The sequence below is a fragment of the Psittacula echo genome (genome assembly GCF_963264785.1).
Source record: "Psittacula echo genome assembly, chromosome: 4".
Classification (NCBI taxonomy): Eukaryota; Metazoa; Chordata; class Aves; order Psittaciformes; family Psittacidae; genus Psittacula; species Psittacula echo.
The window spans coordinates 56299518-56320696 of NC_137738.1; the positions used below are offsets into that span (position 1 = coordinate 56299518).

A 21179-nucleotide genomic window follows, 5' to 3' on the forward strand; every position below is an offset into this window, starting at 1 on the left:
CTGTTATATTTCGTAGAAAATTATGCATTTTGTTAAAGAACAACATGCAGCAAACAAAATCTATTCATAAAAAGAAATGTAAAGTAGCTCAAATGTCCATTAAATTAAGCCATAATGATGTGGAATTTTTGAGACATATTTCAAAAATTGATCTGTGCTAATATGCTCATATGATTAGGACAAAACTAAAGAGATTTGATTACACTTAGCAACTGACATGTAAATGATTTCTTTAGCAACTGTTTCTGACTTCTCAGCCCAAGCTTCTGTTCTTGTAGGACATGCTAGGGCAACTAACTGGTTTTCTTGAGATACTGAAGTTAACACTGAGCTAGACTAGAGGACACAGGGCATCTGTGTGCCTTTTCTCAGTCCATCTTGAAGTAGACTGGCATGGTATGAAACAAAAAAGCTAATTACTTTTAATGAGAGATATATATATAGATATATCACCATGAACTTACATTCACTGTAGACCTCCCCATCAGAGTCTGTGCTCCCTGAGACTGCAAGGAGTGCCTGAGATGCAATACTATTCAAATCAACTTTTTCAATATCTGACACCATGGAATTGACCACATGCTGATCAAAAAGGGCTGGCCGAGCAATCTGGAAGAGAAGTAAAATGTTGAGACCCTGTCATGGTTTAATCCCAGCCTGCAACTAAGCCACTCATTCACTTCGCAACCCTCTGTGGGATGGGTGGAGAAACGGAAATGTAAATAAGAAAACTCATGGGTTGAGATAAAAACAGTTTAATAATCTAAAAAAAAATAAATAACAGTAACAATACCAATAACAGTAATAATAGTAAGGGGAAAAAAATAACAGAGAAAAATACAAACCAAGAAAGACGAGTGATGCAAATGAAAACAGTTGCTCACCACCAACTGAGTCCCTGAGCAGTGCCCCCTCTGCCAACCTTTCCTCAGTTCTTATTGCTGAGCATGATGCCATATGGTATGGACTATCCCTCTAGTCACTTCGGGTCAGCTGTCCTCCCTGTTTCCCCTTCCACATTCTTGCCCACCCCCCACCTACTCTATGGTGGGGTGAGAGGCAGAAAAGGCCTTCGCTCTGTGTAAGCACTGCTCAGCAGTAATGAAAACATCTCTTAATTATCTGCACTCTTTCCAGCACAAATCCAAACCATTAACTACTCAAGCCAAAACCAGCACACAGGCACAGCTGAGGATCACCTGAATAACCCCTCAGAGAAGAATCATAGAATACTTAGGGTTGGAAAGGACCTTAAGATCATCTAGTTGCAGCCCCACCACACACTAAACCATGCCACCCAAGGCTCTGTCTAACCTGGCCTTGAACACCGCCAGGGATGGAGCATTCACAACTTCCCTGGGCAACACATTCCAGTGCCTCACCACCCTCACAGTAAAGAACTTCTTCCTCATATCCAGTTTAAACTTCTCCTGTTTAAGTTTTACCCCTTGTCCTACCACTACAGTCCCTAATTAAGAGTCCCTCCCCAGCATCCCTATAGCCCCTGTTCAGATACTGGAAGGCTGCTATGACTACTGTGCTTGTTACTGTGCCCAAAACTGAAACATATTCTGTTTAATCATGGCTGGGGCTTTTGTAGATCAGTTGAGAAAATGTTTCCCTTCCACTATGCTTCTAATGCTTTTCTAATGTGTCTTTCTATCAGATTATCTTCCTGATGTCACATATGTGTTACTTCTGTCTTAATATTTATGAAAGGGAAAACTAAATTAAGATGAATATATGGTGCATCTACAGTTATTCATGAGGATTACCACCTCAAAGCCCAAGCTGTTAGCACTTGAGTTCCCAAAAGACATTGTATCCTTTTGTATAATCTACCAAAACATCACGTGGAGGTGCCTTCTAATTGCAGATACCTGTATCTTGGCCAAGTCAGCTTTGGAGCCCTCGGCTACCTGTCACTCACACATTCTCCTTTCAGTCAGAACTTAAAAACAAATAAGCTCACTAAAGGACACCATGGAAAAGACAGCAAGCCTTTGCTAGGCAAGAAGGATCACCTTTCTATTTTCCAATTTGGAGCTAAAACAAATACACATCTATTTGTTTCTATGCTTCATCATTTGATTGCCTAAAGTTCCCATGAAAGTATTCCATCATAACCATGGTCTTTTCTCTCTCTTCCACTACAAAAGTTTGAAGTTTTGGTCAAATCTATTTATGGTCATTTCCTTCTTGTGTGGATAATACTACAAGATGATAAGTGTTCCATAGCTGAAGTTGAACCTTGAAAAAATAACGTATTGTATCTCATAGCCTGAAAGGTGCATGAAATATAATTGACAATTTTTTTATATATAGTCTTATTTTTTTTACCTGTGCTAGGTGTAGGAATGATGTCTGTCGTTTCAGGGAGGAAACAAATCTTCGTGCAATAGGCAGTTTCTTATCTGTCAGATTTTCTGGTAGATTTTCCAAAGAGGAAATAACCCACTGTTCCCAGTTTTTTGCAAAATTTCTTATATCTGCCAGTAAACTATACGAAAAAAAAAAAGTGTTTTAGAGAAACATCAATAAACTTTGCCTTGAATTAATTTAAATAATTAGGTTTCAATCATGATTAACAGAAGATTCAGAGGCAACTTACATAATGCTTAAATATTATTGTGATGCATAGGCTACAAACCTGAAAAATAGTCTGGAAAAAGGTAATAATTATTTTTCCTTAAGCAACACAAGTACATTTATTTCTTTTTTGATCTTATAGGGTGTTAGTGTAGAAGAAGCTTATTACAATATATCCAACAAGCCAGTAAAATGGGACATTAAAATACTGTGCAATATTCAATATACTGTGTAATGTTCTATAGCTGTCTTCAGAGCTAAGTGTATTTTGCCATACATATGCTACTGTTCTGAAAAAGAGAATAAATGTTGTAAGAAAATTTATCTGGGATATAGAATTTCTGCTCTTTACCTGGAATATGCCTAACAAACATCATTTAGCATTATTACTGACAAATACCTACCTTTCTGGCATTTCTTGCATTGTTGCAGGGATAAGTACATCTGTAAGGACCTTCAAAAAAGTAACAGAAAATTATATCAAGCTTCCACTGGCCATTTATTCACTCATATCTTTCTTGTCTACTTAGACTGCAAAGTGATAAGGACAGGAAATTAATGCAGAATAAAGACATTCAACTTATTGTCCAGATACTTAAGTGTTATTTAAAGCAGTAATTATTTGAAGTGATTAAGTTATTTAAAGTGATACTGAAGTGTTTGAGGCCAGGTTGGACGGGGCTTTGAGCAACCTGGCCTAGTAGAACGTGTATCTACACGTGGCATGGGGGCTGGAACTCGATTACCCTTAAGGTCCCTTTCAACCTTCAATGAGATTCTATGGTTCTATGATATTTATATACCTAGATGTCTCCCATCACTATTAGATAGGAACACATGAGATATTTTTATATTTAGGTAGCTCCCATTCTAATGTATGCCAGCATGCCAATAAAACAGGAAAGCGCTATCACTCCTATGATAGGTAAATCAGTAGAAGTGAGATGCATAAACACACTGTCTTCTCTAGAATCACTGCGAGTCTCAGTAAAGCATGTCCTAAGTCCTCATGTGCTATTAGCCACTTGAGTCTTCTCTCTGCCATACTGAATACGGCACTGAATGTGTTCAGAGTTTTGGACAAATGCCCGGCAGCTAAGTATGATGTAGAGCTGTTTAGGAAAAAAACTGTGCCATCTGGCATGCCTTCTGGGGAATGTTATTGCAGAGGGCAAAGCTGTCAGCTTATATCCTAAAAATCTGTTTCCACTACTGATGTAAATGGTTAGTTAACAACACACCAAAATTTCCTCTTCTTTCTGGCAGCTGTGCTGTCAAGAATATCTAACATTATTATAAGTGAGAAACAGTAAGACACAAAGAAGAGACACAATAGTAAATTTCTAAGCTTTTGAGAAATTTTGTCTTACTTGATTTATAACTTAGGGCTCCTGTAGTGTTTCTTCTTCTGTCACATTAAAAACTTATTACAAATAAAGTTAATATTGGCAGCACTTTTAGAGCAAGGAAAACCTCATAAACTTACGGTGCAATATAACCTCTACAAGTAATGAGGCTTAATGGCTCATCTCCAGGGCAGTAATTATGATCCTTGATGCTAATTACCTTTATGTCTCCCTGTTAGTTAAAACACCTCTTCTAACTTTACAGTTTGATATGTTTCTAGTAAAAACATATTTTCATCTTTTCTGGATTTTTCCATCATGTTTTTGTACATTAAAGAATGAAACAGATGACTGTAACACACTCAGTGATAAACAGTCCCAAGTCCCTTGCTTTGACTGCTTGGTGTTTTACTGTTAGCCCTCATAGCTATTTCTTCCCATTGATAGGTGGTCCTGAAATTTGTTAAAGAGAAGATGACAAAACTTTTCTATTCATATGGCATGTTCTACCAGAGGAACCTAAAGTACTTTGCAGCTATGAATTAATGAACCGATCTGATGTTCCAAATTAAAAGCTCCAGTGGCATTACATTTTTTCCCCAGTGTTCTATTAACTAATCCTGACCTTACAATACTCCTCAGTTTCACTTAGTTTCAGCTATTTCTGTGATCATGCTGTTAACTAGATTAAATAACACATATGGCACAAAACCTCTGCAAAACAAATGTTCCATAGATTTTTTTAAACCCAGACAAATTCAGTGTGCAGCAGTTTTGCTGGTACATCCAGCAGCACAGGAACAGAAGCAAAGTGTAGCAGGCAGGAGAGGCAGGAATGTCTTAACCCAGTATTCTTCCAGCTTTGTAACATGAAGCCTTGGCCTGACATAACCTGTGAGTAGCAGATTTGTGTGTGGAATTACCTCACTGATCTGCCACAGACTGTCTTTGCTGGTAGAAACTGCAATAATCATAGACTCATAGAATGGTTTGGATTGGAAAGGTCCTTAATATCATTTAGTTCCAACACCCCTGCAGTGGGCACGGACACCTCACGCTAGACCATGTCACCCCAGGCTCTGTCCAGCCTGGCCTTGAACACTGCCAGGGATGGAGAATTTACCACTTCTTTAGCCAGCCTGTTCCAGTGCCTCATCACCCTTACAATAAAGAACTTCTTCTTTATATCTAACCTGAATAATCTTTAAAGTAAAAACAAGGCTTCAGTTTCCATCCAGTCTTAATTTAGCCTCGTCAGTGAAGCAGCCAAGCAAGTAGGTCAGGATTTTACTGTTACTGAGCATCCTGTAGTCACATAACAAGTGTTTAGCAGAGCTGAGACTGGACTTCAGCTTTTACATGCACGAAATTTCATGATTTCAACTGAATCCTTCCTGATTTACACAAGTGAGAGGCAGAAAGCAGCCACAGCATCCTGTTATTCTAACTTCAATGCTGCTTTTACACAAGCAAAAGCTGTAATGTACCCATGAAGCTAAATGCTTAACTTACCTTATACAGTATTGAGTCACAAACACAGAAGATGTCAACAATGATGGGATTTTCAAGCAGAGGAAGAAGATGGTCAGGCATTCCTTGCCAAAAATGTAATAAGAAATGCTGAATCTAAAGGAGTAAGAACCAAATTCATGGACATAAATAACACTTTCTTGGCTCCCTGTGCACATATACCAAGAATGTGTGTTCAAACAACCTTACCTCTTCGAAGTTCCCATTAATTGCATTGTCAAGGACACACTGACAGTGTGTCTTGTACATCATGATAAGAGTATCTACCTATTTTGGAAGAAAGAAAGATTAAACAGAGTTTCTTAGCTCTCTCCTTTACTGCTAGTGATGTAGATTTCTGCTTTCTGTAGTTAGTATTTAAATATAGATTATAAATTGTATTACAATGCATATGCACAAATAGGCAGCCTGTATAGCCAGAAGTAATGAGGTCACTCTAGATTTTATTGACATCTTTGAGTCTTGATGCTGTTGTCAGAAATGTAACATCTGAGACTCTATACACTATGAAAATGTGGATATCAAAGCAAGGCAATAGCTAGATTATCCAGTCAGATGGCAAAGTAAATTCCCCTTTCTGAAGCTAAGATTAATCCCAAAGAGTAGCGCAAGTTAATCATTAGGCTACTATAGGCGTCTATGAGTGTTCTGAACCATCATCTGGTTAGACAAATGAGAAAATAGCTGCCAGTCATTCGGTCAAAGTTTAATCACTGCTTTACATGAACAGAACTTTAAAAAGCAGAACTCCCTTTCATCTCATCAGGCTAATTTATCTGAGTGGAGTGTTCTCCCATTTTAATAACTCTTCAGGGGTGTTACAAGACTTTGTAAAACATACTAGTAAATTTTAAAATCTGCATCAGATTATAAATCAAGAAATTTTGCAAAGTATCTTAAGGAAAGAAAAATGCTAGCAAAACCATTCTTATGGTCCAGAATTACAGAAAGTTTGTCACAGCTTGTGAACTTCTCTGGCAAACCAATATCAGGTTTCAAATGTACCTAGTACCACCTTATTTCAATAGGCTTAGCATACAGATTTCTTTGAAAACAGATCTTGCTGACTTTCAGATCTGCTTCTGTAATTACATATCTTTGAAAAACACGGGCAAAGTGTGAGATTCAAGAACATTTTATAGATTTTTTTTTTTTTTGAAGGGGTTGATGGAAGTTAAAGGTTTGAGTAAGCTTTTTTCAGAAGCTTAAAATGAAGAAATTATCAATCTATTTTAGCGCTGGCTGCTACATTTATTAATTCCACAGAGATTTCAGTTGCATGCAACTTCTTAGGAGTTTAATGCAGGAATCAAACTTCATGTACAGGATCTCTTCAACAGAGTACCTAAATATCTTAGGTTCAGTAACCCTTGGCCAGATAAGGTGAAGAAAGTGAAAGATGGTAAGAAAATAAAACAGGAAACAAGACAGCAAGGAATGAGGAAAAAGCACCAAAGAAAGAGAGAGCAGCAGACACATAGAAATTCATCTCTCTTCCCACAGTCTTTTCATAACTCCATGAGTCTGTCCACAGTCACCTGCAAAGCTCTGCTGGGCCCCCCATCATCTGGTTCAAACATCAGAGTAATTAAATGCTTCAACCCAAAATGAAGATAAAATGAGTTGCATCTTTTTCTTCATTGTTGGAGAGGTAAAATTCAGGTTTGCTTACACTACGGTGTTGGGACTGCATGGAATCTCAAATGTTCTTCAGATTTAAATGTTACAAGAACGCTGTATATACATGAGAGATGTCAATTCACTGATGGAGATTATAACAGCAATTGATGCACACTGCTGAGTACACCAATTCTTGTGTTTTCTTTAGGAACTGTAAGATTTGTGGCTAAGATCTCTGTCCTACAGATGGCTCCTTTTGTTCAGTCCTCACAACAGGAATCCTCAGCTTCATGACTTTCAGAGATCATAAACCAAAGGGATCATAAACCAAAAAGCTTTAAAGCAACATCTCTCGAGACAGCCACCATCATGACCTGTACTGGAGGCTAGACTGGAGAGTTCTTAATGTGTATCAAAAGGTTTCTAGTACAGTTCAGGAATGTAGCAGCCTGTAATGTGACCAGAAATAACACAAACGTAGCACACAGAGAAGGAGTCAAACATATAAAACATATACCAGCAATACTTCTAACAGAACAGTTACTTTTAGGATGAGCAATACTAAGTATTGATTTGGGGAATAAAATTTTACTAATTTAAAAAAAAAAATAATATATGTTCAGATTTTCACAGTCTCTTTTCCAGCAGTTAATCAAAAAGAGCAAAGTTCATCTAATTATTTGTTGTGCATTATTTGTTCTGATCTAATCAGAACAAAATTGACCTTAAAACCAAAGACATTTAGAATGAATACAACTCTCAGTTATTTGTTTGTTTTGCTCTCCCATTCTTACATACCATCAGTTTGTAAAATACCAGGTCAGTTAATAGGTAAATAATTCAACCACCTTTCCAGTGGAAAGCCAGTTAATCGGTGTTAGTAAAGGTTTGCCCCCTCTATAAATCAGTCACCTCTGTTTGATTATGGACATTTCTGGCTCTTTCATGTCAATACCTCAAAGGCTAAGATATGAAGAAACATTCTGTGGTAATTTTTGATCTGTAAGTAAGTCAGAAGAGAAGTAGCTCACATTTTACCTTGTCTTTAGAAATGCACCCTTGAAGCAAAAGGTGTTGAGCACTTGGAAACTCTGGGAGGAGAGTCCCAGTTTTGGAACTCAGAGAATATTTACGAGTGAAACCACCCTGAAATGGAAGGGGAAAAAACAGGAGCATTGAAATAACCAATACAGATTCAACTGAAGCCAGAAATTCATGCCAAGTTGCATATTATCTCACAAGTCTCTCAACATTCCCGAATATTTATGTTCAGATAGTCTTCCAAAATACTGATGCATATCCAGACTTGAGTTCCAGCTCAGGAAGGTAAATAGATATGTGCCAGATCTAAACTACACCAAATGCAGTTTGCAGAGTAATGCAGCCTTTAAACCACGTTACTTCATGTAATTTTACGACCTTTGGGTTGATCTATGTTTAAAAACTGAAGTAAAAAATTCTCTCCTCTACAGTGTGGACTGTCATACCCTCATGGAGATATAAAACCCAAAGTTTTATTTAATATGTATCTTGCTAGCAGAAGGATCTAGAGTTGTGGAGATATTATTGCTCTCCCTTGCTCTCTTCTTGCTCTGATAGTATGGCAATAGTGACTTCTGCTGGTTTACTATGGCAACCATTATTTTAGTTGATCATAAAGTTTGATAATATGTTACAGTGTTATGGATGTGATGGTATGTAGGGTCTACAGACACTTACGACCTAAGTATTTATTATTAATCTCTTTGTGATTGTTGCAGACTTGACATGAAGCCCCAGTTTCACATATCAGTAAGAATGGTATTCTTGGACATTTAGTGTTCTCCAGTTATTGCTGAGACACGGCCAGTGTTGACCTTGATACAAGTTAAATTCCTCCTGAATTATGCTAAATTCTGCTAAGTTTCTTTCAATTCTTAGAGTTCTTAAGCCTCTTAAACTGCTTTAGCTTGTGACATCTGAAATATTGTAGACACATCTTGTACTAGTGACAGATTGAAAAAGTATCTTGAATAACTATTAGATGCTAACCTTTGGAGAGATGGGATTGAAGGGTGAAACAACAAGCTGCCTTGCATATGTGGATACTGACTGTTAAGCAACATATGGTAAATCAACCCTTATTTAGACTCCTAACCTAATACTTGCACAGAATCTGATTTAGTCTACTTCACAGTAAAGCTGAGCAATAACGTTCTGTAGTGATACAGTGTTACCATGCTTATATTTATAATGCACACCACATTATGCTCAGTGTGCTCTCAAATGATATAACTAAGATGAAACCCTCATTCTCAAGAGAACCAATAAATTCTGTATTATGATTCTGTCCTTACTGATGGAATTGTACTTATTCTCATAGAATGGCATTCAAACCCAGAGAAGACTATTTGGTTGAAACCTTTGGTTCCATTTTAAGCCACCCAGTCTATATATCAAAGCAGTGTGCAGAGCCTTGAGAGGCCTTCTGCATATACCTGTGGTAAATCCATTACATCTGTGCAGATTCCCTTTGTACTAATGGATGGATATATAATCATGCAAAAGACATCTGAATGGTACTTGAAGCGGCCTTTTCCTACCCGTTTGCATACAGTCAGATTTCACTGAAGTAGAAATAGTAGGTATATAGTATAACACATAGTATAAAAGTGTACAAAGGGGAGTATTTTCCTATAAATGTTGACTCGTGAATTAGAGGCCAGTTTCAAGGGAAATTCTCTCACATACTGCGTTCAGAAAACTGTAACTGACTTATTTACCATGTATGTATCTCCCTATTTTTATAGGGTGAAATGTCTGCCAAAACAGACAGCAAGGAATGAAAGCATACACTATGTAAACACACTTTGACTGCCCTATCTACTATTCAAATATGTATAAAACTCTAAGTCAAAGAAATTGAAGAAATGTAGAAACATTAGTACTTCTTCCTGTCAATACTTCTGTGGCGTTATAGTTGCCTATCAGTACCAGGAAGTTCATTTTTTCTTTTTTAATAACAGGAGTAATCTTAATGATTTTATTATGTAATTACCCATGGAATATATTAAAAGTTCTGATTAAGAGGGATTAGTCCATTTAAAAGAAGGCAGTGATGCTGGTGGGAGGTTTAAGAGAGGGTAATCTGCAATGATTTTACCTTGCTAATGGTAATGACTGTGCCTCAGTTCTAGGCTTAATATTTTAACCCACTGCCACTTGCCCTTTCAATTTAATGCCATCTGTTTCTAATGACCATTTAACATTAAGATAATGACAGTAATATTATCTGTCTAATTAACCATGCAGACTCTAATGGTGCACTAACTGGTTTAGATAAAAGAATTTGCTGATATCTCCCCCTACAGAGAGAATACTAGAAAATGTGATAAAACATACCAGAAGTAAACAGTGTCCCTGGCACTCAATAAGTGTTCATTCAAATGCCATTTACTCAGTATATTTAGACAATCAGTGCTTTAACATCTTTTCAATGTCTTTATGTTCCTATTGAGAATAACACCTTATGCAATCATTGTAAATCTTTCTAGAATACCTAATTGCATGTACTTTTGAGCAAATGAATAAGGATATATGTTCACTTTTATGAAAGTACGCTGTCTAATCTTCAGTACACTGAGATTGTTAAAAAAGTTTTGACCATGAAAGATGTTTTTGTTTTTTTTCATTTAAGACCTGCCTCAGTAATTCCAGACAACGCAGAGCTAGACAATCAAAAACTCATACTGATGTGCTCTTTCTTGCTTATTTTCCCCAAACTCTCTGTGATTCTTTTTCTGGGAGGGCAAATGTATTAAACTTTGGGAGGACAAATGTATTGAACAGGTTTATGGGGCTGTTAGTTCCCAACCAGATGGGGAATGCCACATCAGAGATGGAAGTAAATGTGCATTAATTTATGCCAAGGGAGCCAAACATTTCCCATCTCAAAACTCTGAAAGAATGAATGCTGTACTAGTACTCACGAATCCTTGAATATGCTGGGGATATCCCATGGCATAGCACTATCTTTTTTTGATAAGATAGCTGATTACCTGAATGGTGAAAATGCAGCAGATCTAATCTATCTGAACCTCACTAAAATACTTGACATGGTGTCACCATGGGAAATCATTAGTTATGATGATGAGAATGGGGATTAGTACAAGAATGTTAAATGTTTAAGAAACTGACTCCAACTGAAATGCTAACAAGTTGTGTTGACAGGGAAGCTACTTGGTTGAAAAGGGATTGAAGATTTTCAAAGATCAGACTTGGAGCTGATCTCATTGAACATTTCATAGATTAAATTGGATGATTTAAGCTAATGAAATCATCAATAAAGAGGAAGACCAAGAGGTCATGTGGAAAGATCTGGATAGCTTTGAGATAACAGCAATAAATGGGATGAAAATCAATAGAGCAAAGCTACACTTCCAGGGACCAATAAGAACTTCTGCTATCAGCGAGGAGCTGCTTATCTGGAAATGAAAAAGGAGAAAGACTTTCTGTGTATCAGTTGATCATAGAGGGTATATTTAGTCTTGTAAACTAAATGGTGTCAAGAAACATTCTCAGGCAATGCTAGAACAGTGTTAATGCAGAATGGCTCCTGGCATTTTTTTGGCCCGTGCCAATTACTGGCCTCCCAGACAATTCCTAGTAATGCCTCAAAAATACCTGCATGCTAGGGACTTTTCTCTGTGGCAATGTGGATGAGATGTGCTTATGTTGTTTTGTAGGTTCAGGAGCTTAATAATAATACATGCAGGCCATGCCATGCCAGTTGAACTCAGTGTCAAAGCAAAATCCTGGGAACAATTCTTAACCCTTAATGTACAATAATCCATAATTCTCTAGTATGAATGTGTCCTGCTTTAGCAGTAGCAGTCACTTTTTCTCCTTCTTAGTAGCTGGTGCAGTGCTGTGTTTTTGATTTTTGGCCTGGGACAGTACTGATAAAACTGATATTTTCAGTTGCTGGTCAGAATGTCTGACCAAGGACTTTGTGAGTCTCATGATCTGCCAGGGAGGAGGGGAAGCCAGGAGGAAGCAGAGACAGGACACCTGACCCAAACTAGCCAAAGAGGTATTCCATACCATAGCACGTCATGCCCAGGATGTAACTGAGAATTACCCGGAAGGGCTGGATCATGGCAGGGTGGGGGCGAGGTACCGGTCGGTGAGCGGTTGTATTCTCTTCCCTTGTTATTTCCTTTATCATTATTATTATCGGTGGTAGCAGTAGTGATTTGTGTTATACCTTAGTTATTAAACTGTTTTTATCTCAACCCGTGGGAGTTGCATTCTTTCGATTTTCCTCCCCGTCCCTCCAGGAGGGGGAAGAAGGGGGGGGGGGTAGTAGACTGCGTGGTTCTGATTTACTGCCTGGGCTTAAACCACGACATGGCAGTGACTATATCATAGCATACAGTAGTGAAAATGTAGGTTTCCTGGGGGGGAGAGGGGGGGTGACGGGGAACCCACGAAGAAAACCCCAACAAATGAAACCAGAACAAAAAAAACAAACACAGTTCTAGAATTCATCAGAAGGCACATATCCAATAGAAATTGGAGATAAGCCATTTACAAGTCTCTATGATTTTTTTCTTCTATAAAGATACTCAAATGAGAACAAGTAGAGTGAAAGGCTATAAGGCTGATCAGAGGTGCCTAGAAGTGTTGCTTGTTCCATCTAGCAAGTTAAAACGGTGAAAATATGTATCACAAGAAAATGTCATAAAAAACCAAAAATTAGAGACAGACAATCCTGACCAAGAGGTATACAATTCTGTTTATTAAAAAACACCACCTTTTGGCTTCCAATCAGATAAATGAGATACTGAAAAAGCCAAAGTTATGGATGCAAAAAAATTAATATAGAGCTTGATCCTTTGCTTAAGAGGGTCTATTATGAGCCTCTGTGATTATGGGCAACTGGATCAGAACCGGAATCCCAGAAAGTGCCTTCCAATCTTATTTTTCTTTGAATATTCAGAGGAGCAAATGCTCAGCTCATGAAAAAGAGATGTTACACAGTCTAATCTTCAATGAAAATATTGTTGCAATTTTCAAAGAAAAGAAAACCACAGATCATGTAATATTTCAATTATAACAGAAGTAAAAGGAAACACCCTACAACACTTACCTCGTTCTTTAACTTGCTTCCAGAGAACCTTTGAAAATAAACACATTTGGTGATTTTTTTCATAAGAGGAACATTTTTAGAGTTTGTAGATATAAATACAAATAAAATAGATCGATTAGAAAAAAGATCACATTCCTCCAAATGTAGTTACCATAAAAACCATGCTTTTTTTTTTTTTTTTAACTTCTATTGATTTGCAAATGCCTGAGGATGTCAGGACACCTACTTCTAAAACATGATGATTCAGATCAGTGACTAAATGGTAAAGTATAAAACACAGTTTCAGTTTTTTCTTTGGATCTTTACAACTTCATAAATAGCAAAAGGGCAGCATGGGTATGAGTCCTTAAGGTCTTTACCAGGAAATACAAAAAAATCTTTGATACAGCTGACTAAATTAGAAGTAGAAAAAATATATCTATCATTTACTTTTCTTATGAAAATGAAGAAATCATAGTGATTTTCTGTTCTTTTTCACCACAGCATTATTTGGATACAGGTGAATTGCATTTCTGAGATCAAAGATTCATTAACTGGCAAAAATGTATTGCAGTATAGTGTATGTCCTACTAAGGGTCTAATTGAGAGATTCCCAGTAAAGTCATTGGACTATCAGGCAATTCTTCAGTGCAGAAATTAGAAGGCACACTTTTTAAATTATAACTACTGAACCAGACAATGTGTAATTACAGAGATTCTACGGGATCAGTATAATGATAAATGTTGTTTGATTATTGTTATTTTCTGTTCTGCTAGCTGCCAACTGATAAGATAATATAGGCAACATGAAGTCTTATAATTATTAGCAGCAATATTGTGTTTTCATGCTGTTGAGATGCTCTGCTGGCAGGACAGAAAACCAGAGGCTGAGCAGTTGTCCCACCCAGGCCAGGCACAGGTGCCTGACAGCTCCCATCATGTGATGATCCAGCACACATTACCTACAGAATTCTCTTGGTTGTTGATAGGTAAGTATGAAAGAAGACATCACTCAGCGTGTTACAATGTGGAGCTTATTACCTTCACAGCTAATGTATTTGTCACGGACTGTGGATTTCCACATGTGCAGCAAAATGTACACAGAATGTACAGCAAAAACATGAGGCAGCATCTGCTAACATCGTTCCTTCAGAGCCTTAATTGCTAGCTAACGCTACCCTTCACACAGTGCTGTGGATACTAAAATGATTTTTGGTGTTAGCGTGTTAGGTATGCTCCTTTCACAGCACAAGGCTTGATATTTAAATGAACTGGGAGGTCAAATTTAGAGTGGAATTTAAGGATTCAGGCATCTGCAACCCTGCATTTAAGGACTATTGTACTCAGCTCTATTACCTAAATCTTCATACACAAATACCAATTTAGTTTGAAATAGCAGTAGAGGCCTATATTTAGGCATCTAAAGTGAGCCCCATTGCCCCTCCTAATCTTTTCACAAGCTGCCATCTAACATGTAACCCTTGTGGTAAAGGCCTTCATATGCCTGTATTTGTGCACGAACATGGTGTGATCCGATACCATTATCAAACCCTTATATTTTCACTGCCTATTTCCCCCCAGGCTTAATCCAGGAACCATATGTATAGTTCACCTACCAGAATAGACATCAAGGGAGAGATTTTATGACGGATCCTTGTATACAGCAGCCAGCAACTGGGAGATTCACTCTCAGTTTTGAATCCCCATACTGCCTCACTCTTTCCTTACCCAGAAGCTTGTTCTTAACCCCAGGCTACTGCATCATTCTCTTCACACAGAAAAATCCAACCAGACTGCAAAATGAGCATTTGAGCTTCTGTTCTAAATCAGCAAGGGAGGCAATTTCAGTGCTGGACCTGGAAAATTCAACTTCTCATACATGAGCGCACAATTCCCACACAAAGACAAGTTTCCTAACTGGTGAATCTAGTGAGTACTCTTGAAAATCTTAGAGAGTATCTGTGCCACGTTTATGTGAGCGTTTACTGTTGGAAATGCAGCTGTGGGGAATTTTGCAGTACCTCCACTTTCTTTGTGTTCATTGTTGCTGGATTCTGCATAGACAGAGCCTTACACGAAAAGGGCACTGGCTGACATAAAACTGATGACTAAGAGTGATTATATTCCCTTAAAAGAAAATAATGGTCTTTTAGTCAATTAAATAAGCAAGTTGTTCAAGATAATTCTGTATTATTAAAGAACCTCATCTCATTGTGTACCAGCAACACCTCCACAGCTCTGGATAAACACTGGACAAGGAAATGGCATATTTCAGTCTATTACACCTTAAATTCTGGAGTGGAGAGATCCCTCATTTTAAGCATCATTTACAATCAATTTTTACACTTGTCGCATTGTTTGGAAAAAGTCTCTTTGGATATAACCTAAATCTGCCAGCAGTTGAATTTTCTATATGTAATCATAAACTCATTTATCCCTTTCCTTTCTCAGAGTCCCCACTTAATACAGATGTACTGCTGTAGGCAATGAAAGCCGTCGTTCAAGCCATATGTGAACAGAGACATTTGTTTTATGAACTATTAATCTTTGGCAAACCAACAGGCAGCTATCGTAGCGTATTGATCCTGCTAGCTGTCCCTTAAATAAATATAATTAGAGCTTCCTGGGTTAGGTTTAAACTGATATTAGCCAGTCAAAGGACCTGTAAATATTAATCTACACTGACCCCTCCCTCCTGCCCCACAGGTGTCAGCTTCACACCATTCTACAGACATTTCATAATGGGAAGCTGTCCTGGGGAAAGAACTCAGAGAGTGACACAAAAGCAAACAATATGATACAAGTGTTCTGGAAATGGTGTTTTGATACCTCACACAAAATTGAACAAATCCTTTGCTGTTATAAGTTGGTACAGATTGACACTGACTAAGAAGGGCCATACTGGAAGTCACTACCAAAAGGCCTAGATCAACCTGTTAAAACAAAATCATTGTGTTCAGGGAGCAAGCTGCTACTTACCTATAGAAATACAAGACACTGAGATAGGGAGCAATACTAGTTCTGGTATCAACAAAAATTAGTGTCCCACAGATACCTTCCTAAAGGAAGGTTAAAGTTAGACCTTCACGGACTAAGTCTCAGTCTTATGTTACCGTACCTGGTTAAGCCTTTACCAGAATACACAGAGTGATAGTATGCACTGCTTTCTTTAATGCCAATTCCATAATAGTGATACCTGTGGGGGGAAAAAAGGAGTGTTTATGAGTGATATATCAAGTAAAGCAAATTGTCAAATTGATTTTCAATGCTTTCTGAAAGCTTTTCTTAACAGTGTCTACCATTTCCTTTCACTGACATGAAACAAAATCTGGTCTCATAGAAAACAGTATTGTCATGATTTGATCCAAAATTCAGGGATAGGGTCTTTTTTAAATTTAAAACACTTTCTTTCTTACAAGAATGTAGCTGGGAACAGCAAATCTCCCAGAAACATGTTGCATCCCTTTTTCCCTAATGTGCTTTCTCCCTCATTTTATTTTATTTATTGAGAAAGTGCTGGGTTTGATTTACGGGTTTATTTTCTCAGGCTTACCACTGTTATATTTAGACAGTCCTACAGAGCACTTCCCAGTTGAAAATAGCTCACCAGTGTACCCTATAAATTAGTGTATAGCCTCCTATGAATTAAAATGCTAACTTGTCATTTATTCATTCTTCTTTCAGCTTGTAGGCTGATTGACAGAATTATTCAGCCACTTAAGCAGTTCTCATCCGCATTTGTCTTCCTTGCTGCCCTACTTCAGATCACTAGTCCCAAATACAGATGGAAGAAGGAAACATGTTTATTGCTCAGGCTCTGCAGTGCTGAGCTCAACACCTTAACCAAAGACACTAAAAAGGGTGGGTTGGTGCTAAGGGAAACAGCTATGCAGTATATACTGCTTTCCAGTGATTTTGCTACAAAAGAATTGACCTTCAGGAGAAGGGCAGGAGAGCAAGCTGGGGGCAGCTCTTTCTTTACCAGTCATAGCAAAGTTTGCTTGAGTTCATCTATCAAAGGTGATAGGCCCTGTCTTAAAAATCCCACTCAATAGATTTAGAAACTGATTGTGTTAAACCAAATTTGTCTAAGAATGTTATGGACAGTATACTCAGGTTCATTTGGGTTTTACTGAAGTTAGCTTGAAAACCCCATGGCAGCTGGTTTAGCTGAACTGCTTCAAAGTAATACTTGTAGTTCAAGTACATTGTACTGTGCTAGTTCCACGGAAACTTCTCAAAAGCTTGAAGAAATCCACTCTTACGACACAAAGCCCCCAACAAATAGTCATAGAACACATAAAAGTTTGCAGCTCATCTCTGCTGTTTGTGGTGATACCCATTAAAAGAAAGTACAATTTTACTGTTTGGGACAGTCATTTTTGTATGGGACAGTCACAGATAAGAACAAAACCCTCAAATACTTATATTTGCAAAGCTAACTAAAGCCATTAGATATAAAAGATGCTTAAGAAAATGTTCATTTGGGTGATATATATTTGCTCATCCTAGGTAGCTATGAAAATCTCAGCTGAAATAGTTATACTATTTGTGGACAGTCTGTGGTGTGTATTCAGGATTTTACAGCCAAGAAATTTGAACAGAAAGTGGCTGCTGTTAAATATCATAGCTTTTACTCTTTGCCTGAAACTGATGAGCCAACATAATACCACTAGATTGCAGTGGCACTTGGTGACCCATGGGAAGGCAAATAGTTTCTCCCCTGCATCTTTACTGTTAATTTTTTTGCTTATAACTGTATTCTTCTGAGGGATGGTGATGTGGTGAACTGACAACTTTTAAATACCCGTTAATAGCCAGAAGCTGACATAGGACCATGTGCTCATAACCATTCTCTTTTTACCCATCAAAGTCAGAGCTGACTAATCAAAGCAAAGTGACACCTCAACATGGTTTAGAATGCCAGTGGGACCTTTCATTAAGTGCCCTACTGCTAAACTGTTGTCCTTTGGTTCTCATATACTGCTGTGTCATCTATGTTGTGAGCTGAAGTCCTGAAGGTTTTCAACCACTACTTTTGGTTTAGAGTATTACACAGATAGACTTGGGCCAAAGACCCAAATCTGGAAATTCCTAATATTTGTCAGAGTTCTAACACAAATGCTACAGGCATCGATATTTTTTATTCTTTCATGACAATTACGCAATTTTACATGTGACACAAGAGGTATTGAAAATATATGTGCATGGATTCTTGCAAATAACAGCATTTACTTCATCTTGGCATTGCAAAGGTGGTGCACTGAACAGGATGAAAACCGAAACAGAGCTGTGACTACTTCTTAACAATGTTATCTGCACATTTGTCATTGGCCATGTAAGCAAGCAGTGGCCTACATGTCATTCCAGCACCCTAAATCTCTTAGTTGTAACCACATGCCTTTTTTAAAATTCTAAAGCTAAAACTCCATCCTTTCACTACAAACTTGGAATTCCCTTCTGTTAAAGTTGGAGTGGGCAGAGACAAGGAAAAACATTACTTCTTCACAAAGTTAGGATTCAGTATCTAGATTATTCAATATCTAATTCAACATTAACATATTCCGGCTAGAAACAGGAACTGTTGTATGATTTGGATTTTCAGGTTTCCAGTGGTAGACAATACACTTGTTCCTCCTCCAACATATCAGAATTTCCTGTTGTGACATTTTGTTATGGAGAATAGGTAATTTCAGTGCCTATTCTGAGTGTATCAAGACATAGTAGCTACCATTCCAATTTCCTTCAGCAATTTGTGTAGTTGAATTTTTAGCACTAAAAAATACAGCTTTCTAGTCATGACACAGAAGCAATTAAAAAAGAAGTATAATCTGTACTTTTCAAGCTCTTTTGGGCATACTTTGAGGAGTAATGAGTTGTGAAGATTTTTATTCTCTCAGAAGCCAAAGTTGTTAGCTGAATGGCTTATTTTGGGCTCCCTGTTGAGAGTTGAGTATACCCATCCCAGACACACTGATAACATCCTTAACCTACAACTGCAGGTAACTTCTCTCTGTGTCTTTATATGCATATTCCTATGTGTATGTGCAGTATATATGTATTTTACTATTTATATTGCTATTATAGAATTAATAAAATAAAACCAGTCATCACAAGCAACTTACTATCAATTTTTGTAACAAACCTTTTGAAAAACAAGCTGAACTGCTTTCCTCTTTTAATTTCAGTGGTTTGTTGTAACATATGTTCCTACACAACTAGTAGCCCTGATTTTAGCATACACTCACACAAATGATAGCTGATAAGGAAATGATAGGCTTAAGCTGTTGAGGGACTTGCAATAACTTGTTATCACAGGGGCCAGCTGCCATATCAGTTTTATTAACCCACTAAATCACTCCTAATAAATAAGATAATAGTTTTCAGACATGACGGATACAAGCTAAGATTCATCATTGATCAAAGTCTACAAAGAAATTAAATTGTAACTTGAGCTCAAAGAGTCCCCTGCGTGTATGGACTGAGCAGTACGTACGTTTCTCAAATAGCTGCTCCAGGTAACCCAAGTACCATGAAGGCTATAACTGAATTCTAGCAGTGACCACCGTATGTCCAATATTGCCTATGCAAAAAGGTGTACTCAGAACCTACTGCACAGACAACTGTTGCTTATGAAATACTGAACTAAGAGAGCAGTTTGCAGTATTTATCATGCTGGATCTTCTTCTACTTAGCAGGAATATAGAAACCTTCCCCTACAATCATCAATCTGGAGTGATTAGCATAAGCATGCAATGAATGAAATTAATTAAAAAAATTGCATCCAGTGCATTGTACCTTCTTGGCCAAATGTTTAAATGAGTGTTTTGGTACTGACACTTTTGTACAAATAGGTTGTTGGATGTAAACACAGACAGAGACACTCTAGACTCGAACTTCTAGGACCCCTTTTTAAGTCTCTCTTTTGCCCAGAACTGGAGATGACAAATGCTGCTTGGAATCAAAGAACTAACATTTGTGTGTTTCACACCTTAAAACAGAACCTGTATCACACACCTAAGAGCAGAATTTCTTTCTCAAACCCAATCCATGCTCATGAGAATGCCTGAAAGAGCTTGGCATTGTTGTGGTGTGGGAGAAAACCTATTTCTGTCACCTTGAAGATGATGGAAAAGGAACTGATTTTCTTTGATTTCTGAGCACAGTCAGGTTCTATCAATACACTACTGTGTGTGCATGCAGTGCCCAGTAAGGCATTTCATTCCTTGATATATATATAAAGAATAGTGATTCTGTTGGAAAGGAATCATCTTTTTCCTTTTATGCTTTTGCAGCATCTGGTGCAGTAGAGCCCTGGACCATGATCAGAGCACCTAGGCAATGCCATATGAAATCATCACTGTTAGTGATGATATCACTATTACTGCTCATACTAACATTATATTGAAATAATATAGGAAAAACAGAAACAACGTCACTACACTACCATGCTTAAAATATAGGGTTTAATTGCTAGTAAGAAGTGTCTCTTACCAGTCTCAGTAACCCTGCTTTGTTCCACACAGAAACAGCTTACAACATTTAGAGTTCATGTTGACATAAAAACAAAGGATAACTAGTCATTTTCTGAAACTGATGAATAGTCCCTTAATTTGCTTATTAATTTAATTTAAATACTTCTGAAATCAGATTTATGTTACTAACTGCTACCAGGTGAAAGCAGAAATGAATTTGCTCCTCAGTGAGTCTGTGGTTCTGAGGTGAATACGGTTCACAGCATCAGAGATAGATAAATGGATAATCAGAGACCATTATTTATACTGCCACTTCTCTACAACTGCTTGCTGCTCTATTCAGTCTCTGAACTGGAGATATTGTTACTTGTGCCTTTTATGAGGTCTTTCTTTTACACAACAAGAACAATGTAAATGTATCTTAGTGGAAATGAGAATTGAAGAGGAAAAGTCTCCAAGGAAATCTCAGATGATAAAAAAAAAAAAGGAAAAACAAGTGCCAGATGTTCA

At 37.5% G+C, this 21179-nt stretch overlaps 1 protein-coding gene across 1 annotated transcript in view; it reads right to left on the reverse strand.

The window, feature by feature from the left end:
* Nucleotides 1–21179, reverse strand: part of RFX6 (regulatory factor X6) — a gene marked incomplete at both ends in the record, with an annotated part of 36764 nt that overhangs the window by 8816 nt on the left and 6769 nt on the right. Inside the window, 8 exons of the mRNA XM_080615836.1 lie at nt 465–609; nt 2341–2500; nt 2994–3043; nt 5448–5561; nt 5655–5732; nt 8124–8231; nt 13216–13243; nt 16313–16390. Coding sequence (XP_080471962.1) covers nt 465–609; nt 2341–2500; nt 2994–3043; nt 5448–5561; nt 5655–5732; nt 8124–8231; nt 13216–13243; nt 16313–16390 — 761 coding nt within the window. The remainder of the gene's footprint in view (nt 1–464; nt 610–2340; nt 2501–2993; nt 3044–5447; nt 5562–5654; nt 5733–8123; nt 8232–13215; nt 13244–16312; nt 16391–21179) is intronic.